A 26,894-nucleotide genomic window follows, 5' to 3' on the forward strand; every position below is an offset into this window, starting at 1 on the left:
CTTAGCAAAGATGGCCTCATCCTTATGGATGAAAACATCAAAACCATCTTTAATCTGCCGGTGCCAAAGAACCTGAAGGTGCTCCAGTCTTTCTTGGGCTAGATTTTGTATAATGCTAAGTTCATTGCCTGGGACACATCTGCCAGCTTCTTAACTAGCTTCACCAGAAGGGCACTAAGTTTGTCAAGCCTCTCAAGTAATATTTGTGCTCTGCTCCCTGCCTGGCTTCTTTTATGCCAGATATATCTTTAACCCTGGCCTGTGACATGTCCCAGTATGGCATTGATGCTGTCCTGTCCAGCTTGACATGGGTAGCACTGAACAGCCCATCATTTATGCATTGAACATGCTTTCCACTGCACTGCATAATTATTCAAAGGTGGAAAAGGGGGCATTTGCTATTAATTTTGGCGTTAAAAAAAATTCCATGTTTTCCTATATGGGTGATAGCTTCCTCCTCATCACCGACTACAGACCATTGGTTTTCTTATTTGGTCCTCATTCCAAGCTGCCAGATAGGACTGCCCACCAATTGCAAAGGTTGGCCCTCTTTCTCAGTAACTACTGCTATGATATTTGTTACTACTCCACGATAAAGCATGCTATGCCAATGCTTTGCCGTGGCTACCAGTGTGCCATTATCCGGAGTTCTATCAGCATGAGGCTTTCTTATTTGCACTGGGTTATGCCTTGTTGCAAACCCTGTCAGATTTTCTGCTGACAGCACAAGAAGTCACAGCCACCATGATTTCTGACCCACTTGTATGGAAAGCCGTTTTGGCTGTCCAGTTGGGTTAACGGGAAAACATCTCTTCAAATGCAGATCCAACATGACTACATTTTTCTCCTACGTGCTCAACTCAACATTGTCCAGGAGATCATCATGCTTGGCACAGAGGAGCAACGCTGCTGAGTGGTCATCCCCTGGCATTGCATCTTTGCATACTCCAGTTGCTGTATGCATCACAGTGGGTTGTAACTCATGTGAAGGGGCTAGTGTGACATCATGTCTACAAGCTGGTGATCGAACGTGACATCAAACTTCTGGAGCAGCCTTGTGGGGCCTGTGCACAGAACAAGGCTGAGCTGTTGCACCATTCCTGTCCTTGGCTGGTCCCAAAGCACCCTTGGGACATGGTATACGAGGTGTGGCTAGAAAAAAACCGGACTAGTACTGGTGAAACAATAAAACGAATGCAATAAGGCTGAAAGTCGCGTGGCCTGTCACGTGACTCTCGCTCCACCTACTGCTCGAGTTTCATCTGCCTCCTGCACTCAGTCTGCCCGTGGCGTCTGTTTTAAGTAGTTGACGTTTTGTCTGTGCGTCGGAGAATGTTGAGTGTACAGAAAGAACAGCGTGTTAACATCAAATTTTGTTTCAAACTAGGAAAATCTGCAAATGAAACGTTTGTAATGTTACAACAAGTGTACGGCGATGATTGTTTATCGCGAACACAAGTGTTTGAGTGGTTTAAACGATTTAAAGATGGCCGCGAAGACACCAGTGATGACACTCGCACTGGCAGACCATTGTCAGCAAAAACTGATGCAAACATTGAAAAAATCGGTAAACTTGTTCGACAAGATCGCCGTTTAACAATCAGAGCAGTGTCTGAGTTAACAGGAGTTGACAAGGAAAGTGTTAGGCAGATTCTTCATGAAAGTTTCAACATGAACAAAGTGTGTTCAAAAATGGTTCCAAAGTGTCTCACAATTGAACAGAAGGAACGCCAAAGAATGATTTGTTCTGACATCCTGGAAAACATTGAAAGTGATCCCACCTTCTTACAAAATGTTATTACTTGCGATGAATCGTGGTTATTTACTTATGATCCCGAAACTAAACGCCAATCGATGCATTGGAAAACTCCTGGTTCTCCACGACAAAAAAAAAAGCACGAATGTCAAAATCGAAATTCAAGGCAATGATGATTGTTTTTTTTTTTGACATCAAAGGGATTGTGCACATTGATTGGGTACCAGAGAGACAAACAGTGAATCAGCATTACTACATTAGCGTCCTGGCTACCCTACGTGAGCGAGTACGGAGAAAATGGAACGATTTGTGGAGAAAAAAGTCATGGATCCTTCACCAAGACAATGCCCCAGCTCACAGTGCGTTGTCAGTGAAGACGTTTTTGGCAAAACACAACATTCCCATCTTAGATCATCCACCCCACTCACCTGATTTGGCCCCCTGTGACTTTTTTCTTTTCCCTAAAGTCAAGTCAGCTTTGAAAGAAACTAGATTTGAGACTGTTGAAGCAGTAAAAGAAAAAGCGACGGAAGTAATGTATGGACTTACCGAAAATGATCTGCAGCATTGCTACGAACAGTGGAAAATTCATATGGAGTGGTGTAGAGACCGAGGAGGAGAGTACATTGAAGGAGATAACATGAAATTGTAAATAATTGTAAATAAATGTTTTTTCCAGCATCAGTCCGGTTTTTTTCTAGCTGCACCTCGTACATCAGTTTCACTGGTCCATTGCTGGGCAACATGTGGTTGTTGGTGGTCGATCCATTGTCCAGTTTCTCATACTTAACCAAGCTATCCTTCATGTCATCAACTGCCACCAATCATGTGGTCGGCTATTTTTACCACTGACGGATCCCCTATGACCCTCGTGTCCAATAACAGTAGGCAGTTTGTGTCAGAGGAGTTTGAAGACTTTTGCATTCACAGCGGTATCCAAGAACTGAGTACAACACCATTTCTTTCGGCTTCTAACTCTGAGTTGGCGCACATTGTGCATACATTCAGGACCCAAATGGAGAATTCTGTGCCTGTCTCTGCCCATGAAGATGTGTTGTTGAGTTTTCTGGCTACATACCAGGCGACACAGGTCGACAAGTGCAGTCTGGTGGAACTTTTAAATGGGTGCCAGACACAGGGTCTCCTGGACTTGCTGCACCAAGTCACATGCCCTGGACCACCATGGCCAACTGTGTTTCCCTCCCAGTGTCGCTGTTTGGACATAGTCCTTCAGCCAGTGGGGTGGCTGCTGGGTGTTGTGGTGGGTCACAAAATTCAGTAGTTGTCAATGCTCCCATCACCTGCAACTTTGGGCCCCAGTCAGGCTCGCACCTGCACCTGCTGATGTGGAGCCCATGGACTTCAACCCACCCTTTTTTGCTTCCACTTGCCCCCCCCCCCCCCACCACCCCTGCCCCTTCACCGTTGGAGGTGGCCTCGTCACTGCTGTTCAAGGACCCATTGTTGCCTGAGCCTCTGTGTCCTTCCACTTTTAAGTGGAACTGGTGGTGTTGACCTTGCCTCCTTTGGTGGTTGGTCCATCATCGAATACTCCAGTGCCCTCTCTGGTTCTGCACCAGAGGTCGCAGCCCAAGCCTGGCCATTTTCAGCTCTACATGGCCTTTTCAGTGGGGAGAGATTTTATATTCCTGTTAGCAGACATTGTGGTCAAGGCAGATGATCTGGCTTGGGCAGTGCAGCAGAACAGTGCAGAAACCTGTCGTGGAGGTGCACACATTACATGGTATGGACAGGCGGCAGTAAGCCGAGTAGGCCTGTGCTGACACTAAGTTCAACCACCATGGACCTCAACTCACACTTCATGTGGAGTGTTTTGGCCTGTACTCAGCCGTACAAGCTGGCCATGGGCTAAGTTCATTCCCTTGCATGTCTCTACATTTTTTTAGACTCTCTGCTCCCCATAAATTGACTTCCACAGCAAGTTTCACTGTCTCTCATGGGATTCTGTTCTGCAGTTATTATAGAGCTGCCAATGGCCCTTGAAGTATCCATGCTGACAGTGGCATTGTCGTGCCTATGGAGATACTAAAGGAAGCATGAATGATTTATAAGCAATCTCCTTTGTATACTGACTGTGTTTTCCCATTATCCTGCCAATGAGCTGCAGTCTGCCGCCTGCCTTCCCTGTGTGTTCATTCCACTTCATACACTCATTAAATTTTACACCCAGATATTTGTATGAGTTGATTGCTCCCAGTTGTGACTCATTGATATCATAGTTATGGGATTCTTTATTATGAGAAGATTTCTGCAATTCTGAACATTTAAAACAAGTTGTGAATCTTTGCACCACTTTGAAATCTTATCAAGACCTGACTACATATCTGTGGATTGTTTTCAGGTAGTTAAGTACTTAATTACAGATAAATGCAAAAATCCTGGCATTGCTATAAGTATTGTCTGCACACTGATTAATGTATAACATGGACAATAATGTTCCCAATACCTCCCCGATTGTACGCCTGCAGTTACTTCTACTTCTGTCAACGTCTCTCCATCTAAGCCAACTTGGTGCTTTCTCCCTACCAAGAAATCCTCAGTCCAGCTGCAAATTGCATTTTACACCTCACATAAGCTTATCATTCTTAATAGACATTGGTGTGATGGCAAGTCAAATTCCGATCAGGAGTAACAGAAGGTGTATTACTTCTGCTATAATTTGTGTTGCTAATTCACCTCTTGAACTATGTGTACCTTTAAACACATCTTGGAATACTTATACAATTTCCTCTCTGTTGCTAAGTACTGTGTCTCCTAACAATATAACTGTTGAAATTAGGCACCAACTTAATATAAGTTCTCATTTCATGTTCTACATATTTTCATTGCTTTCAGTTGTTTCTCTTATCACATTTTCCATACCTTATCACATCCTCTCGAAGACATTTATGAATAGATATATTTAGTTCAGCACGCTGTATCATGTTTTTATTATTGTGTGACTGATGACCTCAGCAGTTAAGTCCCATGGTGCTCAGAGCCATTTTTTTTTTTTTTTATTATTGTGTCTGAGAAATTCTCACCTGCTGGTTAATATCTGTCATTCCATTTGAATTTATTTTTTATTTTTATTTTATTTTTTGTACCTTGTTTGTACTTCATTTGCTGCCTACCCAAAATAGAACAGTGGTAAGACACAGGGCTTTCATTTGGGAAGACAATGGTTCAGATCCCCATCATTGCAGCAGTATAATTTACCCCCTCCTGAGCCAAAGTTAGATTTAACCCTGAGTAGTGAAGATCATCCTTTCTCCTAGTGTTGTAGCCATGAACACTGCTATTACTTTTGAATTCGTTCGGATTGTTAATAGCAAATTTCATAAGTGAATATATATATTGTGAGGCTACAGTGAAGATCCCTAGCTCTTTAAATAAGTGTCTGAAGTTGGATGAACTCCAGCAATTATTCTGATTACATGCTTTTGTGTAATGAACACTCTTTTATTCAATGATGAGTTACCCCAGAATATGATGCCATATGAAAGCAGTGAATGAAAATAGGCATGGTAAGCTAATTTAATGAGATGTATATCGCCAAAATTTGCAATGACCCGAATAGCAATGACCTGAATAGCATAAGTATCTGAACTCAAACGTTGCAGCAGATCTTCAGTGGGTTTTTTCCAGTTCAACCCCTCATCAGTGCATTCACCTAGAAATTTTGATTATTCTACCTTAGCTACCGATTTCTGATCAAAGTCTATATTTATTAATGGGGTCATTCCATTAACTATGTGGAGCTGTATGTACTGTGTTTTGTCAAAGTTTAATGAGAGCCCATTTGCAGAGAACCACTTCATGATTATCTGAAAAACATCGTTTGCAAATTCATCAGTTAATTCTTGTCTGTTGTGTGTGATAACTATACTTGTATCATCGGCAACAAGTTCCAGCTTTGCATCTTCGTGAATATAGAATGGCAAGTCATTAATATATATTAAGAACAGCAGAGGACCCATGACTGAACCTTGTGGCACCCCATTCTTGAATGTTCCCCAGTTTGAGAAATCACCAGTTTTTTGCATATTATGTGAACTGCTTATTTCAACTTTCTGCACTCTTACAGTTAGGTTTGATTTAAACCATTTGAGCACTGTCCCATTCATACCACAGTACTTGAGCTTATCTAGAAGTATTCCATGATTTACACAATCAAAAGCCTTTGACAGATCACAAAAAATCCCAACTGGTGACGTCTGGTTACTCAGAGCATTTAATATTTCATTAGTGAAAGTATAGATAGCATTTTCTGTTGAAAAACCTTTCTGGAAACCAAACTGACATTTTGTTAAAACTATATTTTTACAAAGGTGTGAAGCTACTGTACAATACATTACTTTTTCAAGAATTTTGGATAAGGAAGTCAGAAGAGAGACTGGGTGGTAGTTGTTGACATCAGACGTATCCCCTTTTATATGCAGTGGTTTAACAATGGCATACTTCAGTCTATCTGGGAAAATACCCTGCTTCAGAGAGCTATTACATATGTGGCTAAGAATCCCACTTATTTCTTGGGACAAGCTTTTATTATCCTGCTGCAAATGCCATTAATTCCATGTGAGCTTTTATTCTTGAGAGAGTTTATTATCTCCTTCATTTCAGAACGAGAGGTGGGTGTAATTTCAATTGTATCAAATTGTGTGGGTAATGCCTCTTCCATTAACTGCCTTGCTTCTTCTAATGAACATTTAGGTCCTATTTTCTCTACAACATTTAAAAAATGATTATTCAAAATGTTTTTGACTTCCATCTTATTGTATTTCAAGTTTTCATTCGCTTTGATGGTAATTCCATCATCCTGTACTCTCAGTTGCCCTATCTCCCTTATATTAATATTCCAAATTGTTTTGATTTTGTTATCAGAGGTATTAATCTCATACATGATGCACATGCTTCTGGACTTTTTAATAACCTTTCTTAATGAAGCGCAGTAGTTTTTATAATATTTGGCTGTTTCTGGGTCATTACTCTTTCTTGTTGTTAGATACAGTTCCCTTTTGTGGTTACAAGATATTTTTATTCCTTTAGTAAGCCAAGGTTTTTTGCATGGTTTCTTATAATTAGATTTAACTACTTTCCTACACATGTATCATGAAATAAGTTATATTTTAAATTAGTGTCAAGTTCCTTGTACACCTCATCCCAGTCTAACTGCTGAAGATTTTCCCTGAAATTCCTAATTGTTGAGTCATTAATTGATCGCACAACTTTGGAGGGTAGTTTTGAATTACTGAATGGGACTATGTCATATACAGCAACTAGCTGAGCACTTTGATCAGAAAGGCCATTCTCAACAGGACAAGAATTTATGTTTTTAAACTTATCTTGGTCTATAAAAGTGTTATCTAACAATGTGCTGCTGTCCTTTACTACCCAAGTAGGAAAATTAATGACAAATGTCAAACTGAAAGAACTGAGCAAGACTTCCAGGTCATTCTTCCTATTACACTCTTTCAGTGAATCAATATTGAAGTCCCCAAAAATAATAATTTGCTTTCCCCTATCTATTGAAGATATAACTTTACTTGAAAGAAAAATAGTTATGGAATCAACCATATCATTTTAGCTTGGATAGAAACTGAACTCCATAACAGAAAGCACAAGGTCACATTGCGATGTTGCACCACAGAAATATATCCATAATAGAGGAACAAAAATATGGAGTTCCACAATGTCACTGCTGAGTCAACTGCAGTCCTTAACCATTATAATTAACCTTCCAAATCAAGTGCAAGAACCCAAAATAAACAAATTAGTAACAGTTCATAAGATAGCAGAGCAAGATTACAATTTAAGCCATAATCTCACAAAGATGTACAGTGTATTACAAACACATTAAAATTGAAGTTTGGTGAAACATAATTTCATACTCAGTAATTATTGATTTGTCCAAATGTTTATATTTAATTGTATGCATGGACTGACCAATGTATACGCAGTTCCACTCAGAATATTATAAATTCTGGGAAACCTGATGCCAAAACTGTTTTTTACTGAGTACAGCAGCTCTTTTAATTTCTTATACAATAGAAAATAAAATATTATATCTCCTCAGCACCCAGTTGTTTGACTATATACAGATCCCACAGACATGTTGTTCATCTTGTGAGACTTTTTTCAATGCACGTTTCACAGGTTTAATCTCATAATACACTCATAAATATTTACATTTTCCTAGCAAATAAATTATACAATTAATGAACTTATCACAAAATACACAACAAAACAGAGAAATTCATATGAAGGGATGCTGTTGTGATGGAGCAAGCTGGAATCTCTTTACTGCCTCTCTTGTTTTGCCATCTGCCTCCTTAAATTCATTTTATTTTCAGTTTTGTCTAATTACCATTAACATACATGAGTATAACCTGCATTTTCATAAAAGAGAAAGGTTGGCCCTCAGTGTTAAGAAATATACCACCAGGTCTAATTTTGTGCTTAGTATTATGAATGTAATTAATTTCCTAATTTATTTTGACTATTCCTAGTTATCTTTTGTTATAGGGTGAAATCAGTAATTGTTTTGTGACTTAGATTCTATTGTTGACTTAATAAACAAATACAAATTCTGTACTAATTATAAACATTTGGAAAAGAACTACTAGCATTCTTAAAGTATTTATTTGGCTCTATTCAAAAATATATTGGCAAATCCAGCTCTTAATTAATTTCAGAGTAATTACCAGTTTTGTCAAAAGTATTGTTTGTATAACTATGCCTGTTAATTTCATCATTTAAATAAATGATTCGGCTTAACCCTTGTAGAAGAAGAAATTGTTAAAAAGAAGGAATTTTTTGATATATTCACTTAATTGAATGAGTTATGTTTTAATTGTAATTTCTGTAAATTAAACATCAAACAAAGTATAGTCAGTACCTATTATTGTGAGGATATATAAAGGCCCAATTTTTGGTCCTGAGAGTCAGTCAGTCCACAGCCAATATTCAGATGAGGAACCTGTACTAGTTAGATCAACAACAATGCATCAACTTAACCTTGAAATAAGTGTAACATGTATAGGCCATGTTTTAAACCAATGACAGTGTCTGTTCAATGGTCTCACATGTAGCATATTATTCGGCAAGAACTGTATGGTTAGTTTTTTACTGTTCATAGATGTTCAACGGTAAACTGTTGTAGCAGTATACTGACATTTTGCCTGCAAAATATTAATGAGGCTTATCAAACATTAACCAATAGTGAACTGACCATATAATTCTGTAACATTGTGGGGTTGTGAACAGTGAAATTAAAGAACTGTGAAAAGTAACTGTGCAACTGTCAGCTACATCATTTAGTAGTCAAGTGTTGAAGTTCCATACCCATTTTTCAGCCAGTATAACAATGCAGTACATCAACACCGAGGACTATCAACGAAAAAGTAAGGCAGGCAAACATTACACTATGAGTAAGGGCTGTGAACTGTACCTAACTGAGTTAGAAGCAATACTGGCCATGAAAGGTAAGTTTCCAGTTTATAGTCTTTGACTGCCACATATAGTAGTTTTAATTTGCCAGAAATTTTCAAGATACTGAAGTTAGTATACTGCGGTACTGCATAGTGGTTGGCCCGATTGCCAGAGGAGGACAAAATGTGTCAAAGGATCGTGTTCAAACTGAAAGCATTTTAAAAGTATTTCATTCCTCCTTAGTAGTCAGAAAGATAATAATAAAAGAAATAGAAAGAATAATACATACCAACTGAATTTTAAAGCTATTAACTTAATTTTTTGCGTTAATTCCCATTAACAAGAAAAAATTTCCCTTATTTTATTAAAATCTAATGGGATATTCTGTGTAAAGTAGGACACACATGATTTTCAAAAGTTCAAAATTTGGTATATTTTATATATTGTTTGAAAAGGCTAGATTTTTATTGTGTGGCAACAATGATTTGTTGCCCATTATTGCTTTTCATCCATAATTTGTGGGCATTTTTATAAGGCCATATGTTTTTTATGTGACAAGAATGTGAATTATTGGAGACTTTGGACATTCATTTAAACTAATTGGCAGGTAATAATTAGTATATCATTATTTATATTACAGTTACATACCCTAATGTATCACATAAACAGTATAAAACTGAAGTATGTAAATTATATGTTAGGATAACTAATGCAATACAACAGTATGAACTTTAATGTAACATGAGTCACTTTCATGTAATTAAGTTTTTATATTAAGAGGAATGTAAGAGCTAACTTTATCTTCTTCAGTAATTTACTCCTTTGCATGAAAGTGTAATTAATATCACTGATAAAACTTCCCAATTTCAACCAATATTGCAAAAACATAAAATTAAATTTCTAACATAAGTCAGGCAATCTGAGTCAGAGATATATATTTTTAATGTTAAAAAAAGAGGATGCCCTTAACATCAGTAGGGCAGAAAAGAAGAGAAAGTTTAAAGAGTGAAGGAAAGTATAAATAATTTAAGAAGCCGCATCTGGAAGAAGCTAGAAAAAGTCAACAGAACCACAAACAAAAGTTCCTACAGTTGAGTCAACATAAGCAACAATTGTCATTAGAAGAAATAAGGGCCAAAACTAGGAGGAGTGTTAGAAAACATAGGCAAAGTAAGATGCAAGATCAGCAGCCTAGGAAAGCTGGCTTGTCACCATATAAGTCACATAGTGCTCCAGGTAAAGCCACAGCTCAAGCCAATCGTTTCTTGCCATCTTCACCACAGCATAAAGTCGTAGTTGTTCGTAAGCTGTGCAGTGTCTTGTGTGGGAATTCATGATATGGAAACTCAGAAACACCAACTCATGGTAGCAGACTACAAAACAGGCGACTTTGTTGTGAAACTAAACATAGGTAATTGGTTTCTACTGTCACAACTATGTTAGTCGCCGGTCACCAGGCAGGAAGAACACAATATTCATTAGAGAAAATAATGAGAAGAAGACAGTTCATATTCATCTCTTAGTCATGTCCATCGTGGAGATGTATGAGGCATTCAAACATTAACACCCTGAAGTTCATATTGAGAAATATAAGTTTGCAGAAAAACAGCCACCATATGTTTAGTTAAGCAGCAAACTACCTCATAATGCATGTTTGTGTAAATACTATGAAAATTTCATGAAAGCTATCAGCAGCCTTCATAAGAAACATGATAATACTCCAGCTTACAGCAACACATTTGTATTAGCTATCATATGCCTGCCACCCAGTGAGATTTGTTGGCAGAATGAATGAAACACATGTCAGAATGGTAAACGTTTCAACAAATCATATAAAATTGACAAGCTAGAAATTGTGAATTTATCATGGTATGTTCAGAATACGGAAGAAACTGGCTCTAAAATTATTAAAGTCAAAGGAGACGGCTCTACAGCTGATATAGTAAAATATGTAATTTTCATAATTCTTATGTTTCTTCTTCATTGCTATACAAAGAAAGCTCAGTCTGCATCTTATTTTCAGCAAAATGAAATGGTTCTGAGCCAAGATTCTAAGGAGTTCGCATTGCTGCATATTGATTTTGCTGAAAATTACACTTTTGTTTGTCAAGATGTGGTGCAAAGTGCACATCAGGCACAAGCACAAGATAGTATTTTCACTGTGTCACTGTGTCATTCAGGTTCTCATCACCAAATTGTTGTTATTTCAGACAACTTAACCCATTCCAAGGATACTGTGATTGCATACATTAGCAAGGTACTGTCAACGATACCTGAAAATGTGAAGGTAGTTTCAATCTGGTCAGATGGACCTGCCTCACAATTTAAAAACAAATATATTATTGCTGCTGTTCCTCAACTTCAATTGTTCCACAATGTAGGAATCTATTGTAACTTTTTTGCTACATTTCACATTAAAGGAGCTGTACATGGAATTGGTGCAGTTATGGAACGGCACATGTGGAATGCAGTAAAAAGGTGAAAATTCATAGTAGGTGATGCATCAACTTTTGCTCAGGCAGCTGCATGTATCACAACTATGCAGGTTATTCATATGTCTACTGATGAAACTGAAGGGATAAATGAACTCAATCTGGCTCTAATATTTTCTTTAGCACCATCAGCACCAAACATAAAAATATTCACTGCTTTCACTACGAGACCGGAGTACTACAAACATATCTGCTGTCTCCAAAGAATTTCCTTGCTGCATATCATCATGCCGAAGAGACTATAGAAAGTGTAAAAATTGGAGACAGGTACAAAGCAGAATATGATGGTAAGTTCTATGTTGAAGAGGTACATGCAATTTTTGGAAACTCTTATCTAATCAGTGCAATGGAGTGTGCTGGTCATTACTGGAAATGGCCTGCAAAATGTGATGAAATACTGTACACACAGGACAAAATTCTAAAGAAAATTAATCCAACTGGTGTTGTCAATGCAAGAGGATATTTTCAATTCTCTGAATTTTAATTGAATTTACAGTTTATTTTCCCAGGTGTCATGCTCTTATAATTTTTCATAGTGTTTAAAAAATGAAGTGTTGATGTTAAGTTTATCTGATTTGGTAAATAATGTTATATTTTTATTTCTCTGCTCACAGGAAAAACTTTTTCCAACAATAAGTAGCAAGTAACATGAGTCACGTAACATTGAGTCACATGCTTTTTTCAATATATTACAATATTTTACATGGTATAAATATTTTTGGAAATCTGTAACTGTGTCATTTGACTGCCAACCTAATTTGCATTTCCTGTGACCAAAACCAGATCCATACTCCTAATAGTTTGAGGACACTTTTGACCTAAATTGTTCATTAGCAACAGGATGTCCCAAATCTGTAACACGAGTCGCAATATAAATTACTTTCTTGTTCTTTATTTTAGTGCTCTCCACTGCTTAAATATTAATTCAAGGTTTTTGCCTGAATAACACAATGTATGATAAGGATTTACAAAAGAAAACATTGGTTTATAGATGGATAAAAAGTCAACATAATTAACCACTGATTTCAAAATGTAACATGAGTCACCATGGAATCCACCTAATGTATTTATAAGTATCAAACCAAACACAAAATAATATCCATGCATACAGTATACATCTATTAACAGCCACTCATATATATCACGAGCAGTTCAAAAAACCAACATCTAAGGCTTTATACAAATTACACAGTACCACTTTTTGCCAACTGTACTTGCAGTACTACATAACAATGTGGCAGTCTTACATATAATCATGGTAGATTATCTGTAAACATCATCTCTTAATTCACTATTAACAATTTTCATTTGTATATGCTGTCATCTGCCTCTAGGCTGCAACCTGTATTTGCTGTGACAAGACTATTTCTCTGGAAAGGTTGAAAAATTACAGTGTAGATTTTGAGTCTAAGTTGAGAAGCACTCATGAGCAGAATGTTTAAACACAGACTCTCTTTGCTCACTCAATGACCAAAAATTTTAGTATTTGATAAATAGGATGAAATTTCAAACATTATCATAATGGTTATTTTCAAGAGTTGAGGAAAGAACTGTTACAGTACAGTTCTAAAGTAATTAGTGTTATGTAGGATTACATTTAGGACCAATCTGTTATACTCACAGAATCAGGCAGTTCAGTATATGGTACATGTGCTGTTGCCAGCAACAATACCTCTGTACGTGAATCAAAACAATTCATCACTCTCAGAAATATTGACCTCACCAGATCACCAGCCATATTCCACCACTCAGTAATGTCCGGCAAGTACATTATGCAAGGTTGCTGCATTCTCACTGTTTCCAGTCTTTGTGACATAATAGCCTGGAATCAGACAGATAAACTGAATGTTTTCTTCCTTAACTGTTTCAAAGCAAAATAGCTATTGTAGGATATGGTACAAATCTTACTGCCACATAAACATAGCAAAAACGTCTTCGTTTCATGTCCCTGTGGAATGATACTTTTGAACTAAAGTCAATATATATTAAAAGTCTGAGGTATCTTCACGAGGAAAAAGAGAACAAATGTTTAGTAGAAATGAGCTATTGACAATGCCATACAAGAGGGGCAGTCACTCCCCGCCTCCCCCACCATTTCAAAATCTGGGAGATGTGGGGCAGGGTTTCATTTGTTCTATAGTGATCTATAGGCCAAGCCAGGGAATAAACTATGCTGCTGTCAAAAAATATGGGATCAATGTTTTTGTTGGCAGCAATTTTTGCTTTTGACTGAAGCATCTTAACATCTTATAGCAGCTACTACATTCTGTCCTCTCCCTTTGTCCTATTTTTCAGTCTGACTCCTAATGAAGGACAGCCTCTGTACGCATATGTAACAAATTCTGCATAGCACTTTTGAACAGTGGTTGAGACTGATTGGGCTGTCTACATCGTATAGACGAACTAGAGTGGCCAGTGGGCCGAATTTGGGCAAGATGCGCCAGCTTGAGATAGAAATCTTGACAGAAAACATTGGTTTTGCTGTCCCTTTACAATGTTAATAGTTAGCCTCTGCACCTGCGTAATAATATATTGCTCAAAACAAGTACTGCCACCACCACAATTAGTTATTCTTCGGTTCCCCTTGAATCTAAGCTGACACAAGTTTGCAAATTTGCAGGTGGTGCAAAACTTTTTTTGGTCATTTTAGTCTCGCAGTCACAAAGCACAAGCCACGTACGGTCTATCGAAAATGATAAACATCACCCCAAAACGCCCAAACAGTGGACGGTACGCCTGACCTGGCTCACCGCTATTACAATGCCCGCCACACTCCATGAACAATACCAAATTTAAGAAAATAAAAACAACATGATAACCTAAATGTGAGGAGAGGCAGTATTCTGACACTCCCCTCTTTTCCCTCCCTTCACCACCACCACGCTTTCAGGCCATAGCTACATCGCTAAGCATTGTTGCTCTGGTAACGACTGTGAAACGTGTTCAGTGTAGCCAGTGATTTTACTCCAGTTTTCTACACAGAGGTAAAGACACACATTTGATTTGTAGTTTCGAGGTGATTATGAGTGAACCTTGGAGGTGAATGGCATGTATTTATTTTATGTCATTTATTTGTCATAAATCTCCTAGCTCAATACTGATTGTTCTCAGTGGTTCTTAGAAGAACATAAACATAATTATAGTCTCACACTTCTCAGTGAGACTTTTATGGGAAGGGGGTGGGGGCTATGACATACCCGAAAGCATTTGCAAAAAGATGTCAGTCACTTCCGATACAGTGGGAATGCTTTTGAGTTAAAGGGGACTTCAAATACACAGAAGCGATAAAATATTGCTGACCTACACTGGAATAATCAGAACTCGCTCGACCATCCGTATCAGTGGCAAACACGTCTGCCTCAAGGGTTCAAGCAGGAAAAAGCAAAGAAGACTTCCAGAAATAATTAACAACAGTCAGTGAATAAGTATCCACTACCACTACAACAAAGCAAGCAGAGGTTCAATCAACAAAGGTGTTGATAATCACTATGTAACAATATAAGTTAAACTCTTACAGAAAGACACAGATGACATACAATCATGGAAATAAGGATTCATACAGCAAGTGGTGACAAACTACGATGGTGTGTTGGGATAGTAAATCACCTAAGCTCTGATACGAGTAAGTATGATGATGCAGCATCAGATAACCATGTCTTGTTAATGAAGCTTCCCGTGTGCCATGAATCTATTCTGGGAAAATAAAATATGTTACACTCTGCACGGTCTATGACAGGGCAAAATGTATTCATACGGCAGACTACTTTGAACCAAACAAATAGCTGACGCAGCCCCGGAGTGCATGCCACACTTGTGTAGTCGTGTGGTGGCTGTGAAGCAACAGCATGTCGGACATGGGTACCGTGGAACAGCAGAATGGGCTGCAAGGGAAAGGAAACGACCATTGAGGAATGAAACATCGTTGTTGCCCAGTATCTTTAAAACAAGTCGTATGCCGAAATTGCGAACATCACAGGACGAAGACGAGCAACAGTGCAATCTATCATTAAGCGGTATAAGGACAGACATGTAGTAATAAACAGTGAATGACATGGTCGTCCACAGAAGCTTACAACAAGAGAGACCAGAATGCTACTAAGAATCATCAATAAAAAGCCGAAAACGACAGCGTCAGCACTATTCGCATATGTACATGACCACTTCCGAAAGGACATCACTCCAAGGGCAGTTCAAACCATTCTCAATTGTTTGGGCTACAGAGCCAGGGTCCCGAGACAAAAGCCCTACATCAGCAAAAAGAACAGGGAGTGGCGGATGGAATTTGCGAAACAGCATGTATCCAAGACAGCAGACTTCTGGGATATTGTATTGTTTAGTGATGAAAGCAAATTTAATACCATGCACAATGATGGTAGGATCTTGGCCAGGAGAAGACCAAATACAGACCTCGACCAAAACAACATTCAACCCACGGTGAAGCATGGATGTGGTGGAGTGATGGTATGGGGCTGTATTTCAGCCTCTGGTGTCGGAAAATCAGTGTTTGTGGAAGGTACCATGGACAGATTTGTATATATGAACATTCTCAAACAGAACTTACAACAGAGTGTTGATGCCTTGGGTCTTCCTAGAAATTATTACTTCCAACATCCCAAACATCCCAAACATACAGCGCAAAATGTCCGGCTGTGGTTGCTCTACATCACTCCACACACTCTTAAAACACCAGCTCAGAGTCCGGACCTGTATCCCATCAAACACTTGGGAGTGAGCTGGAAACACGAGTGAGAAAACATGACATCCATAGTAAGGCCTCTTTGAAAGAGGCTCTCCTTCGAGAATGGGAAGGTATGACATCGGGGTATGCATACGAAGTATTAAACATGTTCTGGCTTTGTTAGAAGTGTCATTTTCTGTTGGTGTATGAATACTTAATTCCTAGCGCAGTAGAGAACTTGGCAGACATTTTTGTATTTTGTTTTGTAAAGGCTTGTTCATTCTCGTTCTATACGAGTATACCAGCATAGCTGCATTGGCCACTGGCCAATGTGTATAGTGCATATCCAATTAGTGTTTTTGATTTCGTATTGTCAATAAAGGCAGTTTACTTTTCCACGCTCTAGTGTGTGAATACTTATTTCCATTACTGTACATATAACATGGTATCGAGAACTAAGATGGAATAATTCTTGTAAGCTGCAAGAAAACTAGTATTTTGACGCATGTGTTTAAGCTAGGTGTAGCATTGCAAAGAAAATCCCTCCATAACCATTGCAGCTTGTCCTGAAATTAGGCCTCAAGAGTGTACTCAGATCTCCTTATATTCCACAGCAAGAGAAAATCCACTGCTGTTGCACGATCAGAAAAGTGAGACATATGTTCCAAAACATTACTTTATAGCAAGTGTTATAAGTTCATAGTTCATGACACGCACTATATTCACATTTCAGTATGAAAATTTTTATTAATTTGACTAGTTACGAATATCACCCATTTATATCCCTTAGGAATATGTAATACATTCATGATATGACACATGCTGCTTTATTTAGGGGCCACATTTCTCAGTGAACCATGCAATGATGGCAATGCACTCTTTTATCAGTCTTGGCAATTATTGATTAGATAATGTCTTTCACGCTGAAAACAGCCCTCGATTTACTAAGGCATTATAGGTACTTTTATCCTGAAGTGGAATACACGCTGATTTATTATCCAGACTCAGTATCGCAATCCGTTATCCCTGGCTCATAGACGTGGTATTATTGTTGCGGACTGTTTGTGGAAAACTCTTGCTCACCCTGCAACACAAAAGAACCTAAGCGGAAACCGAATTTTCAGGCATACGGATCATTGCTTTACATAAATGAGGCAAGGCTACGTCCTATTCTGAAATTAGTTTGTTCAGAAAACGTTTTACTATTTGTACACAAAAATTAAGAAAATACTGTTTTTGGAATTTGCGTGGGGTTTTTCTTTTCGCTATGCAGCGTTTTTCATGTGTCTTCATAAAAAGTTGACATATTATAGCTGACATTTCTCATGTGATTTCATAAAATTTTTATGTTATAGCCAAACATTCATGATTGGCAATGAAGTGGCTACATTTTGTCATTAGGCACATATTTTACGATGTTTTTAAATGAAGTACCATAAGTCATTGAATGTAATTTGAAGTATTTGTGATGAAGAATGACCTCACTGGCTATTTCAAGTTTTGTGCATTTTAGATCATGTATTGCAGCACACTAACTGAAGCTAACGTAACGAGGTAATTTTTTATTGTGGTAGTCAAGCTGTATCTTTCCAGTGACGAGTAAATGGATTGTATGTATTAGTGATAGGCCGCACATTTTAAGTTTGAGCACACCACGCAGAGTGCAGCATGACAAGTCACTACACACAACGTATTATAAACTGTGCAAGATACTGAAACAAGGTTTTCAGCAAATAATAGTACGCAAAGAAATGGGAACTAGTTCTCTGTACAGTAAATACTGAGATGTTTTTATCTATCATAACGTGGAAGTATATTAATGTTATTCGTTAGCTTACAAAAGGAAAAGTACAGAGCTATAATGCAAGTCCATGTTTATAATAAAACTTGTTGCAAAAACAGCAGCAAATAAAAATATCCAGTCGCTTCTGGCAAGAATTATTAATATATTGCAAGTGCAGCTTCATTCTTGCCTGTTACACAGCTGGTGAGAAAAGCATTTGTAAACAGAAAACGAGATTTGAATACTTTACATTTCATACAATTTTCATCACAAATGTTACATGTAATGGCACAAACATTGTTCAGTTTCCTTCTAATAAATCATCAGTCACAATCGATTTGGTATGAATTGTGCAAGTTTGTTTGTTATTTGTGATGTTAATGTTCTTCCATTTAACTGTAGTATTGCTTTAAGGTCTGATTTGCACCCTCTTTCATAATTCACTATATAGATGTTCAATAATGTTTACATTGATTCCTATTACATGCGACACATACAATTAATGAGTTATAGCATCATTTTTAAATTTCAGTACCTAACTTTTCACCCCCTTTATGTGTGTCCACCGATCCAAGGGTCATGGCTTATATTTGTATACGATTATTACCATTTTGTTATTTTAAGTGTGATACTGCACAATGTCACAAAAATCTATTAAGGAATTTTATGGAGGTGGTAGTAGCACTAAAAACCCTCAGAGCGTTTGTATTAGCGTTACTCATGACAGTGGCCAGTCTCAGTCTGATAGTAGTAATACTAGTCGAAGATACAAGAAAGCACAAGCACTGATACTGATAAGCTACACATTTTATTGTCAACTATGAGTGTTTCTTCCTATGCTCGTGCTATTATACTATGTGCTCACCATTAACATACTTTGCTTGTTGAACCATTTTTATGTTAGTGTCATGTGTGCTTTTGTCCTTGACGATTTCAGGTAGAGGTGATAGACACAGGATTTGTGACACAGGACTGTCAAAGCATGCAGACACCCCATTCTCACATGAAAACAAAATGGGGTCTACTGTTTTTGAAACAAAATTTGACCCATCAGAGAAGCACAAGTTTCCACGAAGGAATGGAAGACCTTGTAAATCGGAATTGTTTGTGGCCCATCCACGGCTACATGACTGCATTCGGTCCATCAGCCCCGAATCTACGCTATTTCCGGACCAGGGAAAAAGCTTGATAGTGGCACGAGACCCCCTCCCACTCAAGCGCTTGAGACAGGATGTCAAAAATTTGGAAAAAAAGATTTTTCAAAAATATTTTCATTTTGTAGCGCACATTTTTCAGAAGAGTTTGCTATATGAAACATATATGTTCGAGGAAATGTATGAAATGTCATTTGGTCTTAAGTGTGCCAAAGGGCAGTGCCACACCTCTTCACCCAGCATTCTTCTATTGCACATCACTGTATTTCGCTGTGTGGAATTCAAACCTGTAAATTTTGTAATGGAAGCCATCAAACCTATACTCAGGACAGTGGAAATTAAAACATTCTGTGGTGCCTCTCCTATTCCCAGTCAGCCAGTTTGACATCATACACCCCCCCCCCCAAAAAAAAATAAATAAATAAATAAATAAATAAAAACTCAGTTAATACTGGATGGGATTATGTGCGACCGGGAGAATAAGAACTCTTCACAAAATTTGCCCTTCTTACTGCCCTTTTCGCTAATAACTCTTTCTTTTGTGTGACTTAAAATTAAATACAGGAAACGTAAAAGCAGTAAAGATGAACGACAAGCAAAACTACACGTTTCTTCAATCCTTAGATCCCATTATTTTCTCTCTCTAAGCTTGCTGCAGCTTTACACGGCGTGCTTTCCTTTCTGCAAAAGAATCTATTACCTCATCAAAGTTCGTCAAACGTTTTGCTACATGAAAATTCAAATTGTTGCCTGTCTAATACTGAAACAGCTGTTAATACGAATAGTACCCACGACTAGTGTGGTTTCTCGATTTGACTACATCTATTTTGTCACTCTGCTAGATAAAATGAAATAGGCCTTCCTAATATTGCAGCAGTTGTAACACGCGCCAAATAAGCGAGACTGTTTTGGCGCAAATGGTCATTTTTGTCTACCTCATTTACATAAAAAAACATGACAGAACATACTTCACTAACTTTTAAGTACTAGTATCAAATGCCTATTAGGCCTACTACAAACAAAAACTTTCATGTTACGAAATAGTTACACATTTCATTCACATCCTCCAGTTTCTCAAGCGTGAGATCAAAAAGTAGCAGTAGAATGAAATTTTTATATAAATTTGGAATCATCATATTATTCCATGTAATATGTGTGTTTTCCCCATTTCTTCTGCTTCCTCATTCCAACAAACAATCTTGTCATCACTAATTCTGTAATTATTCCCACCAATGTCAAAACTTATTCACCGGTTAACCACGCTCCGTCGAGCTGTCTTTAATGCATTGCATAATTTAGCCCACCCCGGTGTTCATGGGTCCGTCCACTTCGTAGTGGAGCGCTTTGTGTGGAGAAATGTCAACAAGGACTGCTAGCAATGGGCACACTCCTGCGTCGCGTGCCAATGGCCAATGATGCAAAGTATACAAGCACACTTCACCCCCCCTTGGCACCTTTTCGATCCCTCCTGGGCGTTTCCAGCATATTCATATTGACATAGTAGGCCCTCTCTCCCCCTCTAACGGCTTTTATTATGTTCTCTCATCTATTGACTGAACAACTCGCTGGGTCGAGGCTGTCCCCCTCCCCAATATTATGGCAGAAACTGTTGCTCGAGTTTTCATCGAGTCATGGATTTCGCATTTCGGATGTCCAGCTATCATCACGTCTAACCAGGGCAGACAATTTGAGTCGGCCCTGTTCAATGGGATTTGTAACATTTGCAGCATCCAGCACATCCATACCACAGCATATCATCTGCAAAGTAATGGGCTAGTCGAGTGCTGACACCGCACTTTCAGGGCGGCTCTTCAATGCCACGACTCTCTATGGATGGAGGCCCTTCCCCTTGTGCTTCTCAGCATTCGTGCGAGCTATAAGGAAGACCGCAAAGGCACAATAGCCGAGTTCGTATACGGCCAGAACATTGTTATCCCTGGCGAACTTGTGAGCCATTCCGCTTCTCTCCCTCAGTCTGACTTACCTTCCTTCGTGGACCGCGTCAGATGCCACTTCATCAACCTCCATATCCCTCCGCCCGCCAGCCATTCCCGCCCTAAGGTTCACGTCCCGAAATCTCTGGACAATTGCAGACTCGCGATCTGTGCTCCCCTCCAACCTCCATATACCGGCCCGTACCGAGTTCTCTGGCGCTCAGCCAACATCTATGACATCCAGATGAAAGATTCACCTGTTACAGTCTCTCTCAACAGACTTAAGCCTGTTCATGTTGAGCCTTCTTCTTCCCCCCTTCAGGCCACGACCACGCCACTCACTGTCATCGCTCACGACACTCCAACCACTCCCTCCACGTCGGACTTACACTCACGATCGAATGTCTTCCAGCTGCAATCGTCGAGCTCTCCTCCGACCTCGCCCTCTACGCCAGTCTCACACACTCCATCGAGTGACCACATGCTCCCCACGTCGAGCTTACCTACGATCACACCCTCGTTGCCGGGCCCTTCGCCGGGCCCTTCGACCTCTCCACCATCGCCTGCCTCTCCCCGTTGAGGTTTCTCCCCCCCCCCCCCCCCCCCCCCCTCTTGAACGTGCCCTTGCTCGAGATGTTTGTGCCTGTCCCCCTGGACATAATCCATGACATCTCAATAATACTGCGTGATTATACACTGTTCATCGTGTGTTTCTCTTCATCCATAGCTCATGACACACCCTCCACCATTCCCTGCCACCTGGTGAAATGTGTTCCCCTCCCGCCTGACGTCAACCTGGACATGCTTTGCGTGTTCGCCACGCCCACCGGAAACATCATCGTCGTTGCTCCGTTCCACCCGCAAACTGCCGGGCTACCTGTCGCCGCATGACCAGCATGCCCAGTACAACACCAGGCTCACTTCAACGACTTCCAGGTTCAGTGGCCGAACCTTCCTTCACAACATCTACCCTCACAGCTCCCCAACGACGCTGTAGAGCTGACCATGGTCCAGCTCCTGCGGACCACCCCTGCCGACGCCTTAGTCACCTCCCCCCCCCTCCCCTTCCCCCAGCCTCTCAAGAGTACTCCATACTGGGGGGGGAGGGGGGGGAGCTATGTGGCGCCGATGAGGTCGACACCAGCACTGATATGCATTCGTCTTTGGACTCTGAGCATCATCTTTGGACTCTGAGCATTGTCTTTGGGCTGCTCCGCCATGTTCAGTTTTTTTGTGATCCTTGCATGTGTTTAGGTGAATAAATGATCTACTACTTAATGGCTGTTGTTTGGTATAACCAGCAGGAACTTCCCCCTCAATAATATTCCAGGCATAAAGTTTTTTTTTATGTACCAAAAGAAGAGATTTAAAAAAAATCAGCCTGACCAAGAAATGAGGTTGCCATGGGACATTCAATATCTGGAACAAGAGGAAAATCATCTATTTAAGCAAATTAATTGTAATCAGCTCAGAGCAAGCAGAGTTTCCAATGATGCAACAGCATTCCCAGTTCACACCTTTGAAGCAGATGAAGAAATTCCAGTACACTCAACTGTGAGTTTACTACCAGGACAATATGTTGCATGTATGCATGACAATTTTTGGTGGGTTGGAAATATGTGTGAAGTTTCACATGAACAACAAGATGTTAAGTTCATGCACCTATACAGTTCTGCTTGTTCCCGCCACTGGCCAACTGCTAAAGACACCTGCTGGATTCCTGAGCAAAATATTTTCATAACTTTAGAAGCACCATCAACATCAGCATCAGGAAGACAATACAGTTGTCCACAATCTGTCTTAACAAAATTGTAGAACTGTTTAACCAAACACGGAATTGACTCTTTAGTTTTTTTGTTTTGCAAATTTGCTGTGTTGTGTATTGTACTTGCCTTTATGTTACATGTTAAATTAATGTTTGAAACTGATTTATATGCTGGAATAAAAACAAATTAATTATGGAGCTTCATGAGCAAAATATTTCATTTTTCTATCTTCTCGAAGTACTAAAATAATAACTTTTGAAATGTATTCTTACTCATCAATATGCAAGACCCAGAAATTAAACAATATAGCTTTGCAAGCTTCAAGTATGCTCTTCCCAGCTGTGCCAAGAAAGAAAGGATTGAACAAGACACAGTTGAGATATTACCCCCCAAAAATTCCCTAATATTTGCCCTTAGAAAATTTTGGATACCTTTGCAGATGCATATCTTTTCATTTAGGCAACCAATGTTAATTATATCTGATCCATGCATAGAAATCACAGGTTGGAATAACTCTCTGAAGTTTTGGTGTGATTGGATCATATGAAAAGTAACAGTGGTCAACCTTGGCTCTCAGAATAGTGCAAGAAATTTTTTAGCCGCTTTAGAGGCTTGTATCTATATTTAAGTGTGGCTAAAACCCTAATTTTTGCCATGGTGTGATTCAGCATAAAAGGTTGTCTATGTATATTAAAGCAAATGACCCAATGTTTCCTAGAACTTATAAAAAAGCCGAGCAAATTTGGCACATTTGCACCTTCGTATGTGATGCAAAGAACAGTAGCTTCTCTTTAAAAGCCCCTAAAATTTTAACCACTGAAGATACTCAACTGAAATTTGGTATACAACCATCCAAGACCATATAGAACCTTCACACCAAATTTAATTAGATTTGGAGATGGTCAAGTGGGGACCCCTAGTCCTCTTGATGTGGAATGACTGAACAGCAGGTGTACAAGGTATACATGTTATAGTGATTTAAATGGCATTTCACAGTCATTTTTTTAATCTATTAAGAACACAGAGGGCATAGCTGTGATGAATGTTTCTGGAACAAAAATTATAGCTGCTACTGGAAAGCTATCAAAGAGTGTGAAATGAGAGGTATTATTAACTGTGGAATTGGCAGGACAACTGTTGGAGTGCAATTTCTTGGTGATTCAAAATCTCAGCATTGATGTAATGTTTGGGGCTTATTTCTCATGCAAATAGCAAGTAGGGGGTTCAACATTCTGTGCAGGATTCATTATGTGGCGATAATGCTTACCCCAGCTGTCTGTCTCAGTTTCCATGTTCCCTAAGGCAGTCAAACTCTTCTCCTATCTTATCTGCAGTTTATAAGTGAATCAGAAACATTCGATCTTCAACTTCATGTGATTTTGTACAGCAGGATACTTTAGTATGCGAATACTTTAGAAAAAGTTTCTCCAGTGTTATCTATATACACAGGGTGTACATAAAGCCCGGGAACCTGGTGATCAGGGAGGCTGTTTCATGAAACAGCTGTCCCTTTCTGTAGCATGGCCAATTTGTCGATGTTTGTGACTAGCACCAACTATCGGCAAATTACCAATCTACACTGGGGTCATATACATGAAAAAAAACTTTCAGCGTTTCTCTTCAAAATGACATATGTATGATATCTGTACAATCTTTGAATCTTGTGCAATAAATAATTGTAAGTGTTTCTGGACTTTACCAGGTGTACCGGTATGAAATGAGCATTAAGATACAAATGTGTCGATAGGGAAGATTTGTTGTGAATGAGCCTTAAAATTTTTTTTTTTTTTTTTAATGACATCTGTCAAAGATATTTAGTATACAACTATACATCAAGTTATGGAACAAACAACATCATATGTTTTCATCATGTTAACAATATCAAATTTTGTACCAGAAAGTGATGATTTGTGGAAAGCATTGATTTTTTGTTTTCATTTGAAAAAAAGTGGTGCAGAGTCGCATCGAATGCTTGTCAAGGCATATGGTGATCATGCTCTATCAGAAGCAACATGCAAAAGATGGTTTCAATGGTTCAGAAATAATGATTTTGATGTAAGAAAAGGAAGAATGTGGAAGACCACCATAAAAGTTCGAAGATGCCGAATTGCAAGCAATATTGGATGAACATGATACTTTGAGTCAGAAGCAAATGGCAGCAATGCTAAATGTTGCACAACAAACAATTTCTGGGAAAGATCCAAAAATGTGGAAAATGGGTGCCACATGAATTGAATGAAAGACGGATGGAAACCGAAAAACCATTTGTCAAATTTTGCTTCAAAGACATGAAAGAAAATCAATTTTGCATCGAATTGTTATTGGCAATGAAAAATTGATTTATTTTAAGAAACCTAAACAGGAAAAGTTATGGGTTAATCCGGGACAACCATCAACATCGACTGCAAAACCAGATCGATTCAGCAAGAAGACAATGCTCTGTGTTCGGTGGGATCAGAAAGGTGTGGTGTATCATGAGCTTCCAAAACCCGGTGAAACTGTGAATACTAATTGCTACAGACAACAAATGATCAATTTGAACTATGCATTGATCAAAAAAAAACCAGAATGGGCCAGAAGACATGGCAAAGTAATTTTTTTACACGACAATGCACCAGCACACAAAGCAAAACTGGTTCAGGATACAATCAAAAGACTTGGCTGGGAGCTGCTACCCCACCCGCCATATTCACCAGACTTGGCCTCTTCTGACTACCATTTGGTTTCATCAATGGGACATGCATTGGCTGAGGAACACTCGATTCCTACGAAGAAGTCGAAAATTGGGTGTCTGATTGGTTTGCTTCAAAAGACGATCATTTCCATTGGTGTGGTGTCCACAAACTGCCACGAAGGTGGTCAAAATGTATAGAAAGCAATGGTCAGTACTTTGAATCAAATATTTATTTCTTTTCAATTCCAAATTAGTGTTTCATTTTCACAAAAAAACGCTCATTTCATACCAGTACACCTGGTATGTATACCCTGTATTATGTTGTGTTAGTGATAAGTCCCCCCATGAACCATGGACCTTGCCGTTGGTGGGGAGGCATGCGTGCCTCAACGATACAGATAGCTGTACCGTAGGTGCAACCACAACGGAGGGGTATCTGTTGAGAGGCCAGACAAACGTGTGGTTCCTGAAGAGGGGCAGCAGCCTTTTCAGTAGTTGCAGGGGCAACAGCCTGGATGATTGACTGATCTAGCCTTGTAACACTATCCAAAATGGCCTTGCTATTCTGGTACTGAGAACGGCTGAAAGCAAGGGGAAACTACAGCCGTAATTTTTCCCAAGGGCATGCAGCTTTACTGTATGACTAAATGATGATGGCATCCTCTTGGGTAAAATATTCCGGAGGTAACATAGTCCCCCATTCGGATCTCTGGATGGGGACTACTCAAGAGGACGTTGTTATCAGGAGAAAGAAAACTGACGTTCTACGGATCGGAGCATGGAATGTCAGATCCCTTAATCGGGCAGGTAGGTTAGAAAATTTAAAAAGGGAAATGGATAGGTTAAAGTTAGATATAGTCAGAATAAATGAAATTCGGTGGCAGGAGGAACAAGACTTCTGGTCAGGTGAATACAGGGCTATATACAAAATCAAATAGGGGTAATGCAGGAGTATGTTTAATAATGAATAAAAATATAGGAGTACGGGTAAGCTACTACAAACAGCATAGTGAACGCATTATTGTGGCCAAGATAGACACGAAGCCCACGCCTACTACAGCAGTACAAGTTTATATGCCAACTAGCTCTGCAGATGACGAAGAAATTGATGAAATGTATGATGAGATAAAAGAAATTATTCAGGTAGTGAATGGAGACAAAAATTTAATAGTCATGGGTGGCTGGAATTCAAGAGTAGGAAAAGGGAGAGAAGGAAACATAATAGT

General features: G+C 39.1%; 1 protein-coding gene across 1 annotated transcript in view; it reads right to left on the reverse strand.

Annotated features, from left to right (window-relative positions):
* Positions 1-1,036: 1,036 nt before the first annotated feature.
* The window catches only part of LOC126195522 (ATPase family AAA domain-containing protein 2-like), a 57,773-nt gene continuing 31,915 nt past the window's right edge, over positions 1,037-26,894 (reverse strand). Inside the window, exon 6 of the mRNA XM_049934149.1 lies at positions 1,037-1,152. Within this exon, the coding sequence (XP_049790106.1) occupies positions 1,037-1,152 (116 nt within the window). The remainder of the gene's footprint in view (positions 1,153-26,894) is intronic.

This window comes from Schistocerca nitens, chromosome 7 (genome assembly GCF_023898315.1).
Source record: "Schistocerca nitens isolate TAMUIC-IGC-003100 chromosome 7, iqSchNite1.1, whole genome shotgun sequence".
In the NCBI taxonomy this organism is placed as follows: domain Eukaryota; kingdom Metazoa; phylum Arthropoda; class Insecta; order Orthoptera; family Acrididae; genus Schistocerca; species Schistocerca nitens.